Source organism: Delphinus delphis, chromosome 2 (assembly GCF_949987515.2).
Source record: "Delphinus delphis chromosome 2, mDelDel1.2, whole genome shotgun sequence".
NCBI classification, from domain to species: domain Eukaryota; kingdom Metazoa; phylum Chordata; class Mammalia; order Artiodactyla; family Delphinidae; genus Delphinus; species Delphinus delphis.
In genome coordinates, this window is record NC_082684.1 from 3,380,531 (window position 1) to 3,394,894 (window position 14,364).

At 52.5% G+C, this 14,364-nt stretch overlaps 1 protein-coding gene across 1 annotated transcript; it reads left to right on the forward strand.

Moving 5' to 3' along the window:
* The first annotated feature begins 1,342 nt into the window (after positions 1 to 1,342).
* Positions 1,343 to 1,983, forward strand: LOC132419363 (small ribosomal subunit protein eS17-like). The gene is given in 3 exon segments (XM_060003287.1): positions 1,343 to 1,462; positions 1,694 to 1,742; positions 1,745 to 1,983. Coding segments are annotated over 3 exon segments (408 nt in total).
* The last annotated feature ends 12,381 nt before the right edge of the window (positions 1,984 to 14,364 follow it).

Genomic DNA, 14,364 nt, shown 5'->3' on the forward strand with positions numbered 1-14,364 from the left:
AAAAAAAGTAAAAGACTATACTGTGTGTGACACAGAAAGTTATATGAAATTCAAGGTTCAGTGTCTATAAATAACATTTTATTGGAAGACAGCCACACCCACTTGTTTACACAATACCTGTGGCTGCTTTTCACTTCAACAGTGGTGTTGAGTAGTTGGTTCACAGGGCGTGCCAAGCCTAAACTATTTTCTATCTGATGCTTTCCAGAAAGTCTGCCCACCTCTGCTCTAGGAAGTGGCAGTGATTCCCAAAGGGGATTCCAGGGAACACTCATCCCATGAGATTCTCTGGGAGAATAGGGTTCCCCAGGTGAGTAAATCTGGCCTACTCTGCCTGCTGCATCCCACTCCCTCCAGAGAGGGACAGTGAGCAATAGTACAGTAAAGGCACTGAGAAGTCCTGCAGGAAAGAACCTTATTTAACTGCGATGAGTCATTAGAGCTGTTCACAGAGCTTTGAATCCTCTCCTTCCACGCCCATGGGAAGACTGCATATCTCCTTGGAGATAGGGGTGGCTGGGTGGCTCACTTTGCCACTGAGATGCAAGTGGAAGTGACATGCATCCTCTCTGAGTGGAGGCTGTATGAGTCCGTGGGTGACTTAACACTTCCTCCTCCTCTTCCCCCTGGCGATCAGTGTAGCTCCGTCAGCCTGGGCCCTGGAGTGAGAAGACTTGGAACAGAGACCCTGCCAGCCCATGATGGACATGAAACAAGAGGAAGAAAATGTCCCTTGCTGTGTTGTGCCACTAACAAATGGACGGGGTGGAGGGGCATATGGGAGAGTTCTACCTTCCACCCAGCGGGGCTGTGAACCTAAACAATGAAGTCTAGTTGAAAACAAATGGGCAGGGCATGTGATCCAGCAATCCCACTCCTGGGCATATATCTGGAGAAAACTCTAAGTCGAAAAGATACATGCACCCCAATATTCACAGCAGCCCTATTCACAGTAGCCAGGACATGGAAGCAACCTAAATGTTCATCAACAGATGAATGGGTAAAGCAGATGTGGTACATATATACGATGGAATAGTACTCAGCATAAAACAAATGAAATAATGCCACTTGCAACAACATGGATGGACCTAGATATTATCCTACTAAGTGAAGTCAGCCAGACAGAGAAAGACAAATATCATATGCTATCACTCATATGGGGAATCTAAAATATGATACAAATGAACTTATTCACAAAACAGACTCACAGACATAGAAAACAAACGTATGGTTACCAAAGGGGAAAGTGGGGCGGGGGGGAGGGATAAATTAGGAGTTTGGGATTAGCAGATACAAACTACTGTATATAAAATAAACATTCTTTTACCAAGGAGCTGCCGACATGAGCCACGTTTGCACCAAAACCGTGAAGAAGGTGGCCCGGGTCACCACTGAGAAGTACTACACTCATCTGGGCAACGACTTCCATACCAACAAGCACGTGTGCGAGGATATCATCTTTGTGTGTGTGTGTGTGTGTGTGTGTGTGTGTGTGTGTGTGTTACGCGGGCCTCTCACTGTTGTGGCCTCTCCCGTTGCGGAGCACAGGCTCCGGACGCGCAGGCTCAGTGGCCATGGCTCACGGGCCCAGCCGCTCCGCGGCATGTGGGATCCTCCCGGACAAGGGCATGAACCCATGTCCCTTGCATCGGCAGGCGGACTCTCAACCACTGTGCCACGAGGGAAGCCCGAGGATATCATCTTTATTCCCAGCAAGACGCTCCGCAACAAGATAGCAGACTATGTCTGATGAAGTAGATTCAGAGGGGCCCAGTGAGAGCTATCTCCATCAGGCTGCAGGAGGAGAGAGAGAGACGAGATAATTACGTGCCTGAGGTCTCAGCCCTGGATCAGGAGATCATTGAAGTAGATCCTGACACTAAGGAAATGCTGAAGCTGTTAGACTTTGGCAATCTGTCCAAACTGCAGGTCACTCAGCCTCCAGCTGGGGTGAATTTCAAAGCACTGTGTGGAGCCATTTGACTCTTCCTGCTGTGCTGTAGTATCTTCAATAAACCTCAGACAACAACAACAACAAGAAAAAGATAAACAAGGTCCTCCTGTACAGCACAGGGAACTATATTTAATACCCTGTAATAAACCATAATGGAAAAGAATATGAAAAATAATATATATACATATGTATCTGAATCACTTTGCTGTACACCACAAACTAACACAACACTGTAAATCAACTATACTTCAATAAAAATTTTAAAAAATTTAAAATGGGGCAGAGGACCTGAACAGACATTTCTCCAAAGAAGATACGTAAATGGCCAATAAACACATCAAAAAATGCTCACCACCATTAGTCATGAGAGGAATGCAAATCAAAACCACAGTGAGATCCCACACCCAGAAGGTAGACAATCACAAGTGTTGGTGAGCATGTGTGGAAACTGGAACCCTCATGCCCTGCTGGTGGGAATGTGAAATGGTACAGTCACTGTGAAAAGCATTCTGGCAGTTCCTCAAAATGTTAAACATAGAGTTACCGTAAGACCCAGAAATCCCATATCTAGGTCTATGCCCCAGAGAAATGAAAACTTATGTCCACACAAAAACTTGTACACAAATGCTCATAGCAGCATTACTGTATTCATCATAGCTAAAAAGTAGAATCAACTTAATGTCCATCAACTGATGAATGGATGAACAAAATGTGGTCTATCCAGGGACTTCCCTGGTGGCTCAGTGGTTAAGAATCCGCCTGCCAATGCAGGCGACACGGGTTCGAGCCCTGGTCTGGGAGGATCCCACAGGCTGTGGAGCAACTAAGCCCATGAACCACAACTACTAAGCCCACGAGCCACAACTACTGAGCCTGCGCGCCTAGAGCCCCTGCTCCGCAACAAGAGAAGCCACCGCAATGAGAAGCCCACGCACCGCAGCAAAGAGTAGCCCCCACTCACCGCAACTAGAGTAAGCCCGCGTGCAGCAACGAAGACCCAACGCAGCCAAAAATAAATACATAAATTTATTTTTTAAAAAAAAGAATCCATCCGCCAAGGCAGGAGACGTGGGTTCGATCCGTGGTGGGGGAACTAAGATCCCATGGGGCAACTAAGCCCGTGCACCACAACTACTGAGTCCGTGCGCCACAACTAGAGAGAAGCCTGCACGCCACAATGAAAGATCCCGTGTGCCGCAACTAAGACCTGACACGGCTAAATAAATATTTTTTAAAATGTGGTCTATCCATATGATGGAATAGTATTCAACCATTAAAAGAAATTAAGTACACCATGGATTAACCTTGAAAACATTATGGTAAGTAAATTAGTCACAAAATGCCACATATAAGATTCCACTTACATGAAACATCCGGAATAGATAATGCTATAGAGGCAGAAGGATTAGTGGTTGCCGGGAACTGTGGGGAAGTGGGTTAATGGAGATGGATTTCTAATGAGTGCAAGGTTTCTTTTGGGGGTGATGAAAATGTTCTAAAATTGTTTGTGGTGATGGTTACACAACTCTGTGAATACACTAACTGAATTGTAAATTTCAGATGGGGAATTTTATGGCATCTCAATAAACCTTTTATTTTTAAAAAATCTGTAGGTAATTAAAAAAACCCAAAAGATTCTGGGGTCGTTTGTTACTATCACATACTCCAGCCCTTCCCTTATGATATAACTCAGAAAGAGTAAGTGATTTGCCCAGACCTCATGGCTAGTGGGCAGCAGGTCTGGCCGCTCACCACCTGCCTTGGTCCCCTGGCTATGGAATGGGAACTGTGATCTTGGTGAGTCCCAGGTCCTGGGTCGCCTGGTGGTCTGAGAGAGCTCTAGGGTGACTACAGGGCAGCCCCCCTCTACTCCACCTGTCCCACCCTGGAGGACAGCTGTGGCTTCCTCGAGAGACTGCCTGGCAGGTGCTATGCAGGGGGTGGCTGGATCCCCAAATATAATTGCAGGCAAGACGGAACCCGGTGATTTCCCATTTCTGGACACAGAGGCACTCTTCTCTCGGGCCCAGTGTGGGCCTGAGGGAATCACAGCCACGTGCAGAGCCCCTTCGCAGGCAGTTTCCCTAGGGCTGCAGTACTCACAGGACAGGTGGGCCCCCCTCTTAGGTGGCTCCAATCCCGAGTACATGCCTCATTCGTTCATTCATGCACGGAGGGTCTGCTCTGTGCCGTCCTGAGCTGGGTACTGGGGCCAGCACTGCGTCAGCCCAACAGCCCCCTTGTCCTGGAGGCCATTACACCACTCACTTGGCCCCCACCAGACCCTCCAGTCCAGCCCCCAGTTACACGACCACAGCCCACCCCAGCTCCAAACGTGTGACGACTCCCAGCCACTTCCAAGCAAAACAAACACAGCAGGCCCTGCTCTCCCGATGCCAGCCCAGCATGAGCACTGGGACCTGGCGGGGCAGAGACGTCATGCCCACACAGAGCGGCGGGTGTCCTTTCCCTGGCTGTCGGGGGAGACAGACCAGTAAAGGGGCTGTGTGACCGGGTTGGGGAAGACTGCTGTCTGGGTCCGTGCAGGGGCTGGAGGAGGGGACATGCGAACTGAGTGAAGGGCGAAGAACAATTAGAGGTTTGCCAGGCAGACAAGGGTGGGCAGGGCATCCCAGGCACTGGGAAGAACACGTGCAAAGGCAGGGGAGGAACCAGTGTGAGCAGAGCCTCCGCCCTCAGGCGCCCTGCAGTGTAGGGAGGGAGGGCAGGGTTGTACCACGGTGGGAGCCTGGGTGAGGCTCCAGGGCAGCCTTCCTGATGACCTGCCCCCGGGCCCCTAAGGTCCTGAGACCCAGAGCAGCAGGGTTGGGTTAGCCTCGGCCCAGAGGCCCAGAGAAGACCGGACACCCTGGAACCACACAGCAGGCAGGGCTATAAGGGCGCCTACCCAGCTCACAGCTATTTCTGGTCTGTTCCCACAGGTCCACCCACAAGAAAACATCTGCTGCCTGAGGTTTGGGGTATATATTCATTGGAGAGCTTCTTTCTGGGAATAAGTGTGGGTCTCCTAATTCCTGGCGCAATTCCCTTGATCAAATAATGAAGCTCCCACTCCCATTCTCATTCCCTTTATGCTTTGCCTGCCAGGAAACTCCTAGCTACATTTGATGCTCAATTACTGATCATTAATGCCCTGGTATTGGAAAATGCATGTCTCTCCACATTCCTCATTGTTCAATATTATCTGTTCCTATTGTTATGAGTTCATTGTTCCTGACTTCCTGTAGGCTGTTGCTAATTCTTTCTGGAAGACAGAGTGGTATGAATCGCAGATTATACATAAGGAAAACCCAGCACATTTGGCCCCGTGCACAAATTCTGGGACCACGTGGCTGAGCAGGGAGGAGGGGCTGCTGGAGACCCTGCAGAACCTGCCGTTGTCCTGCACCACACCCACTGAAAAGCCTCAGTTTCAGGCAGGCAGGTCTTCCTGCTGCTGCCCACAGGTCGAGGCACCCTTAGGCTGGGCCCCCTGCCTGAATGCTCTTCCTGCTCTTTCTAATCTGTCTTGGTCTAGGCTTCCGGCTCAGCTGGAGGGCACTCTCCACCGCACAGCCCACCCCGACCACAGCCCAGGTAACCCAGGCTGGCCCCTGCATTACAGGGTGAGGGGGGTGGGCAGGGCCACATCATGGACATTTCCTGAGTCTCCACAGAAGTGAGGCCAAGACGAGATCTTCATCTTTGCCGATGGGACCTTAGCACATAGAGGTGTTAGTACAGGTGTGCACAGAAGGCTGGCCTTTGTCATAGGGCAGGGTTTGGGGGCCCATGGCTGCCCTGATGTGGGAGGGAGCTCCCCACCCCGGGGAGGTTGGACTGAGGCTCTCTGAACTTCAGGAAGTACTCGGCTGGAGGACATGGCAGGGTGCCCCCTGCCTCCCCACACCCACCCCACCGGCTGGGTGATGCTGCAGTTTGTTGATTGGCTGAGTGATTCCTGGCAGGGCTGCCACCAAAGTGCCCCCCCCCACCCCGCCAAGTCTCCTGCTCCCAGTTAGGCAGGAGTGCTGGGCTCCACGGGGTCCCCCCACGGTATCACAGGCAGCTCCTCAGACACACAAGCAGCGTTCAAAGGGCCAGGGTGGGAAGGACAAAGAGGACAGCAGCCCCGGGGCTCAGGGTCCGGGGGCGCCTGAGGGCTGCAGGGGGTGGGATTTGCAGGACAGGGGGACATTCACAGTCTGACACAGTTTATCTACGTCTCATGCTGCTGCAAGCACTGCCGCTCTTAGCCAGGTCCTGCTTCCTAGTGGGATAACACGGGTGGGGCTTGCCTTAGGTCACCTGCAGGGAGGATGTCACACCTGCAGGGGGTCCTGGTGTCCTCACCGAGCCCCCTGAGGGTGGGCTAGAGCAGCAGGAGTGGCTGAGCCTCTCTGATGACCCCCCAGTGTGACCTATCACTTTTCTCTGCCCATTAGGAATGGCCTCTCCACTCCATCCCCATCCCCACGGGTCAGAATCACCACAAACTGAGAGGAACTGGGATGACCCCCAAGTGTCAGGTGAGGAATCAAGCTCAGGGCCCCACCTGGCCTCCTCTGCTGGGTCCTGGGTCTGTGGGCTCTGGAAGGCAGGGACCAGACCCAGCCCTCACTGTGGCTGGGCCCCTGGCTTGGAGTCTAGCCCAAGGGGGCTGGGCATAGAAGGAGACCACCTGCTACCTGCAGACACTCCTCGCGCACCTGGGGTGGCACACACAGCCCAGAGGGGCCCCGGGCCCTACCACACCTCAGACCAGCCCATGGTGACTGCAACAGGCATTGGGGGGCCTAGGGCTGCAGGAGGCTAGAGTCTAAACCTCTGCTCACCCCCTGTTACAGATGGGGAAACTGAGGCCCAGCTTGGGGTAAAGGGGAGGACCAGGGTCCCCCAGCCTGTAGACTAATAGTGCTCTCAGGAAGGAGCTGGGGAGCCAGGCAGGGCCTGGCCTACCCACCAGGAGGGCACAAGTGTCCCGGAAGTGGAGCGACGTGGGCCTCTGCCACCAGGGGAACAGGGCCTGGTCCTGTGGCAGACCCTGAGGCAGGGCCAGGCGAAGAGAGGGGATCACGCGGGTCTCCCCATGGCTCCCCACAGCCTGACCCCACGCTGGGAGGGGCTGCCCTGGGCCTCAACAGGTGCCAGGTGACCCTCCCCTCCCCCCTGCCAGCCCTGTCTCCTCTTATGATCGAGGGAGGAGTCTGCCCCCACCCTCGCCCCCGCAGAACTCAGCACTCCCTCCCCAGGTCCCCCTTGCGAGGACCTTCCAGATAGATTTATTCTTCCGAGGGAGGAGGAGGCGAAAGGAAAGGAGAGAACCGCCAAACCCAGCGAGAGTCTGGAGGAGCAGCTGGGTCCCGACCCCGTTGTCCAGATAAGGAAACTGAGGCCCAGAGGGCGCGAGACTGGCCCAAGGCCACCCGGAGGCCAGGGCTTGTTGGCGGCTGGGCCGCGGGGCCTCCGTGGGGGTCTCCGCGAGGCCGGCGCCACCCCCGCAGCCCTCATCGCCGGCGCCGCGGGTTCTTTGTCTCCCGCGGTCACCATGGCTACGGTTCCCGGCAGCTCCCGGCCGCGCCTCCTCCACCCGCTGCCTGCGAGGGCCCGGCCTGGGGTTGGGGGGGAAGCGGCCGGCGGTGGCCTTGGCGGCCCCGCCGTCACTTCCAGGCCGGGCCTCGGTCTCCTGACCCGGCAAATGGGCGGGCACGCCGCCAGGGAGAAGCCAGGAAACGTGCCGGAAAGGCGGAGACCCTGACTTTTCCCCTTGGGACGGGGGCTGAGTGTCCTGGGGCGGGCCCCTCCGCGGGCCCCTCCCCTTTCTGCGCCCCTTCCCGTCCTTGTCACATGGGTGACACTCATGTGGCGGGAAGGCCACAGGAGCCTTGGGACACGGCAGTTACCCACTACTAGAGAGCCACTGTCATTATTCTCAATAAAACATGATGACTTGGGTTGAGTTGCTTCAATCATCTAATGGCCAGCGAGCTGGGGTCTGGACAGGCCCGGGATTGGTGCTGGGCTGCGGCAGGACGAGACCCAGGTGTCCCCACCCTCACTGAGCAGACAACACAGTCTACCCCATTTGCTATTAAGAAGAGCTGAGCCTGAATCTGAAGATGCAGGAAACTGCCCGGGAAGGGCATTTAACGCGGAGGGAACAGCATAGACAAAGTCCCAGAGGCTAGAAGTCTGGGGCCCTTCCCCAAGCTGAAAGAAAGCCCGGTCACAGGAGGACCCCAGGGGGCGGCGTGGGGGGAGGCCAGCCCCTTGGGCTCTGACATGTGCAATCCCATGGGGGTCCCCTGCCCAGAGGAGCCCATGTTTGGTTTAACGCTCTGCTGTTGCCAATGTGAAATTCTTAATTTTTGAGCAGAGTCCCTGCAGTTTCATTTTACACTGGGCCCTGCAAATTATGTAGCTGGTCTGCCATGAGGCAATGCAGAGCCAAGGGAGGATTTCTTGTTTAATTATTATTTTTTAATTGTGGTAAAAATATACATAAATTTACCATTTTAAAGTGTGCAGTTCACAGGGAACTTTATTCAATATCCTGTAATAAACCATAATGGAGGGATATGAAAAAGAATATGTATATATGTGTATATATATATATACACATTTATACATATGTATAACTGAATCAGTTTGCTGTACACTAGGAACTAAACACAACGTTGTAAATGAACTATACTTCAACTAAAATAATAATAAAGTGTGCAGTTCAGTGGCATTAAGTAATACACATCGTTGTGTAACCATTACCACTGTCCATCCACAGAACTCTTTTCATCTTGCAAAACTAAAACTCTATACTCATAAACAGCTCCCCATTTCCCCCTCTCCCAGCTCCTGGCAACCACCATTCTATTTTCTGTCTCTAAGATTTTGGCTACTCTAGGGACCCTCCCATAAGAGGGGTCATGGGGATTTGCCCTTTTGTCACTGGCTTATTTCACTCAGCATAACATTCTCAAGGTTCATCCATGTTGTAGCATCTGTCAGAATTTCCTTCCTTTCCAAGGCCTGAATATACTCCACTGGATGGATAAACCCCGTTATCTGTCCATTCATCCTTCCATGGGGATAAAGCCGGTGGGCTCCCCGTGGCCTCGGGTCCCTCACGGTCTCGCCAGCTGAGCCCCAGCCTCACCTGACACTACCCTCCCTTGCTCCCAGCACTCATTCTTCTATCGTCCATCATTTAATGAAAATCTACTACATATCAGGCACTGGGGATACATCACAGAACAAAGTGGACAGAGATCCGACCTCCAGAGGCACTCAGGCCACAAGGGCCACCAGTTCTCCCCAGTGCTTCGTGACCCTGCCACCTCAGGGTCTTCAGTCCTCCAATTCCCCGGCATGTACTGATCCCTCCCGCTTAGCTGCTCTCATGCTCCCCCCTCAAATTTCCTTTCCCGAAACAATCTCCCCACATCGCCACCATGGTCGGGTTTCCCTTGTTCACATTTATACTTCCCTGTCCCTCTTTTCCACAGATGTTAGCACAGCCCAGTGGCAGACCACTGAGTTATTATTGGGTCATGAAATCAATTTATGGAACAACTAGCATTTTCTTTCTTTTATGCAAAATTGTCACACAGTGCAATGCAACCATTTGAAGTATCTAGTTCTTTACGTTTTAGCCAATGTATGCATCAGTTATGATATAGAGCATTTCCATCACCCCAAGATGTCCCTCCGTGCCCCTTCCCCATCAATCCTCGGGGCCCCAGCAACCCCAGATCCACTTTTTGTCACCACAGATTAACTTGGCCTGTTTTAGAATTTCACATAAATGGAGTCATGCAGTACCTAGCGATTGTACAAGGATTTTTTTCGCTCACTGTAATGTCTGTGAAATTCACGCATGGTCTTGTGTGTATTAGTAATTTGTTTACTTTCACTGCAAAGCAGCATTCCTTTTTACAGATATACCACATTTGCTTATCCATTCATGGGTGATGGGAAATTGGGTTGTTTCCAGTTTGGGACAACTATGAATAAAGTGTTAAAAAAAATTAAATAAGATAGGCTAGACATGGTACTTTGTAAGGGTAAGCTCTGCTCCATAAGCTTCTCTTTCCTTTGTGTAATTGAATATGAGTGCACAGGGCGTGGGGTAGAATGTAACCCCTCCTGCAGCCATGGTGGAGCAGCCAGCTCCGGATTCCACGTGTCCCTGCTTAGGGGCAAGCGCGGGTCTGCGTCAGAACTCCGCTGGCCTTGCTCTGAGCCAGGGTGGGAGTGGGGAGGATGGTCTGTGCCCGGAAAGAGACCTCCACCTGACCTGGAGATCTGGGACCAGGCAATGGGACCCCCAACAGTCCCTGGGAGAGTGTTTGGGCCATTATAGCTCTCAGGTCCCTGCACTTGGGCTGGTCCCCACTGTGCTTCTAGAGAGGGAAAGCCTGGTGGTCAGCCCCACTTCTGCTGTGCAGCAGCCCTTCCTCCGGGACCCCATCCCCATGATCAGGACTTCCTCCACTGCTAGGTCCCAGGCCATGATGGTGGGAGGCCAGCGAGCTCAGGGAAGGAGCCCAGACACCCCCAGGGCCTCGGACTCGGTGACACTCCTTGTCTCCGGGAATGCGCCTGTTCCAAACTCGGGCTCCCCAGCAGAACAGCAAGTGGGACTTGGCCAAGCTGTCCCCAGGAAGAGCAAAGGGAGGCTGGGCTTGGCGCATCCCAGGGCTGCAGGGGCCCCTGGGCACGTGGGCTGGAAATGAAGTGGGGTTATTCGTTGAGGAAGCTGAGGCTGGGAGGGCCGGGGTGCCGGCCCTGCTGCCAGAGGGGCTGGAGCCACAGGGGCAGGCCGTTAAGACCAAAATTCTGACACACACCCACTTCCGATGCAACTCAGGAGGACTTTCTTGCCTTCACAGCCCAGTCCCATCGGGGAGGGTCCCCTGACTCCTCTCTCTGCCCTCCCCGCTGTCTCCTGCCTCGCCTCCCACGACAGCTGCGCTGGTGTCGCCCGAATTTTGCAGATGAGGAAACTGAGGCCACTTTAAAGTATGTGCAGGGGGACTTCCCTTCCCTGGTGGTGCAGTGGTTAAGAATCCGCCTGCCAGCGCGGGGGACACAGGTTCGAGTCCTGGTCCGGGAAGATCCCACATGCCACGGAGCAACTAAGCCCGTGCGCTACAACTATTGAGCCTGTGCTCCAGAGTCTGTGAGCCACAACTACTGAGCCTGCGCGCCACAACTCCCACGTGCCTAGAGCCCGTGCTCTGCAACAAGAGAAGCCACCGCAATGAGAAGCCCGCGCACCGCGACTAAGAGTAGCCCCCACTCGCCACAGCTAGAGAAAAGCCTGCACGCAGCAACGAAGACCCAAGGCAGCCAAAACTTAATTAATTAATTAAAAAAAATAAAGTATGTGCAGGGAGGGAGTGGCGAAGCCAGAGTTGCCCTCCAACCACTATGCTCCAGGTAGGGGTTGTCTCCGCTAGTCCCAGCCCCACCCGGCAGGTGGACAGCCCAGCATGGCCCTGTGCCCTGAGTGGTTGCCAGACACCCCCAGAAATCCCTTTCTCCTCCCACCCTTCACACCGTTCCTCTCTTCCCAGCTCCTTTGCACCAGACCCTCCTCAGATGTTCAGGCCACACTGTTGTGAGGGCCTGGGACTCCAGCCTGTGACAGGTGTTCCCAGCCAGACTCCCAGGGCCTTGGGGGCAAGAAAGCCTGGCAGGCGGCGTGGAGGTGTCTCAGCTACAGCTGAGTTACTAAGAGCAAAATCCTACGCTCAACCTGAACACCCCCCCGCTGGGGACTGGGCACACAGATGGGCGCTCCTGGCACAGGGGCCTGGAAAAGGAGTAAGAGGGCCCTCTTTGGAGGTCTTGTCGTGGAAAGAGCACCTGGACAGGTGGCTAAGTGAATAAAGCGGGCGCAGGCCATGGGTGCGGAGAGAGAGACCACTGTGTGCCTGGAAGAGAGAGACTGACATCGACAGGAACCAGAGGACACCTGGAAACCCAGACAGCCTGACAGCGGTCACCCTGCTGGGCACCAGAGCTGGGCTGCGCTTTTCCAAGCCATCCTGTGCTTCCCAGGGTTTTTACCAGAAACATTTATTACTTAGATAAAAACAAATTATACAAAATCTACTGACCGAAAAACAAAGCAAAACCTCATTGGAGCCTTCAGAGTTTTCCCAAGAAATGTCTACGGAGAGGGAGACTACCAGGGTAGAGGCATATCACCCTGGGCCTGAGGTTCCCCCCACCCTAGGGGAGGGATCCCCATTCCCCCCTCCCCGCTGCCTTCCCAAACCCTCCAAGCACCACAACTTTCCCGTCCCCATATTCTGTTACCGTATTCTCCCTGTGGAAGCTCCGGTTACCATATTCCCTCGTGTATGTGCCAATTGGGTGCTCCCCTGGATCCGTGGAGCCCCTTCCCCCAGGATAAGGAGAAGCTCGATTGTTCAGGACCCCTGGGGACATCACTGTTCACACCAGGGAATGTTCTTCCTCCTCCTTATCTCTTTCTCTATTAATTAATGTGTATTTTTATCAAAGTAATGCAATAAAGTATATGCTCATGACATGCAAAGAATTTTAAAAGATAAATAGGCCTATATGTAAAGCAGCAACTCCTCCCCAACTGCGCCACCCCCATCCCTCCCCGGAAACAGCCCCAGTCAAAGCTTCTGGCTCCTTCTGGATTTTATCTCCATGTTTATAAACGACATGCTTGTGCTGCTGTTACTTGATTTACCAATTTGAGCCATTATCTACTGACTTCCTCTTACAGAAGACAAGGGTTGAGCTTTCTCACATATCCCCCCCACACACCCACACAACACACTCTCCCTGTGTCACTTCTCATTACCAATATGTAACAATTTTTGGTTCAACCAATATTCACTTGTTTCATCGTAATGATTATATAAACATTGTTTGCTACGGAGTCAAGGAAGGCACTATGGCTGAATTTCCTTTCCGGTTTAACTTTTAGTTTCTCATGAAGTTAATAATTAGCTTTGTTCAGGCTGCTTCAAAAGTGGCTCTCAAAGATCCCCACCACCTGGTGTTCACACCCTCTTGTAGCCCCTGTCCTTGAGTGCAGGCGTGACCGGTGACTCACTCTAACCAACGGAACATGGCAAAGGCGGTGGGATATACATGATTATGTGATACAGTATAAGATTGCAGAGCCCATCATGCTGGCGTCTCTTGCGCCCTCGCTGGCTTAGAGAAGCAAGCTCCCATGTTGTGTGGCCACCGTAACTATAGGTGGCCCCTAGGAGCTAAAGGCAGCTGCTGGTCAACTTTCAGCAAGAAACGGAAGCCCTCAGTCCTACGCAGCAAGGAAATGAATTCCAGACACAACTTCAGTGAGCTTGGAAGTGGATCCTTCCCCAGTCGAGCCTCTGATGAGTCTGCAGTCCCAGCAAGCAACTTGAGTGTAGTTTTGTGAGGCCCTGAGCAGCAGACCAAGCTAAATTATGCCCAGACTTCCACAGAAACTGTAAGATAAATTTGTGACAATTTGTTATGCAGCAATAGATTACTAATAGTTTACTTTGCATCCATCGCTAAATCTTCCCAATGCTTGAATAATCTCTCAATACTATCTCTTACCTATCACAAAATCTGTCCTCCTCACCACCCCACAACTTCCCTCCCAGAAGCCCCCCCTCCTGCAGCAATCCATGCTAGCTGCTCTCTGGGCCTTCAGCACAGCTACTGTCGACCTGGGATCCCCCTTTGCCTCTCTCTAAGGTTGGATCCCCATTTCCCGGATCCCACGTCTTTCCTGTTCTTGGTTTCCTTGTCTCCAGCAGCTTCCTGAGAAAAGGTGCACGGAAGACTGATTAGTATAATCCTTGCACATCTGAAAAGGTCTTCATCCAACAGCATGCTTGGTGATAGCTTGGCTAGATATAGAATTTCAACTTGAAAATCATTTTTACCGGCATTTTGAAGGCATTTCTCCATTGCCTTCTAGGCTCCCAGTGCTGCTGTGGAGGAGCCCATAGCCTCTCTGACCCTCAGTCCTTTCATGACGCTTGCTTTTCCTCTCTGGAACTGTTTGGGGTCTTTGATTTAGCCCTGGTGCTCTGGAACCCCTCTGCCTGGGGGGCAGGGTGGGGTGGTCTTTGTGCAGCTATTGTGCAGGGCAGGCGTCTATGCTCTGGGAACTCGTACCCTGCAGACCTCTCCTCCTGGGACTCCTGTACTTGGACTTAGCCCTCCTGAGTTCATCCTCTAATTTTGTTGTTTTTCTCTTTTCCTATTTTCTATTTCTTTGTCATTTAGGTCTACTCTTCAGCGGAGTTCCCTAACTTTTACTTCCACCCTTTATTTTGACTCTTGTCTTTTAAACGTCTACAAGCTCTTTGCTCCATTAAAACAAATAACATCGTTCTGGTTTAATGTCCTCTCTAAGGAAGTAC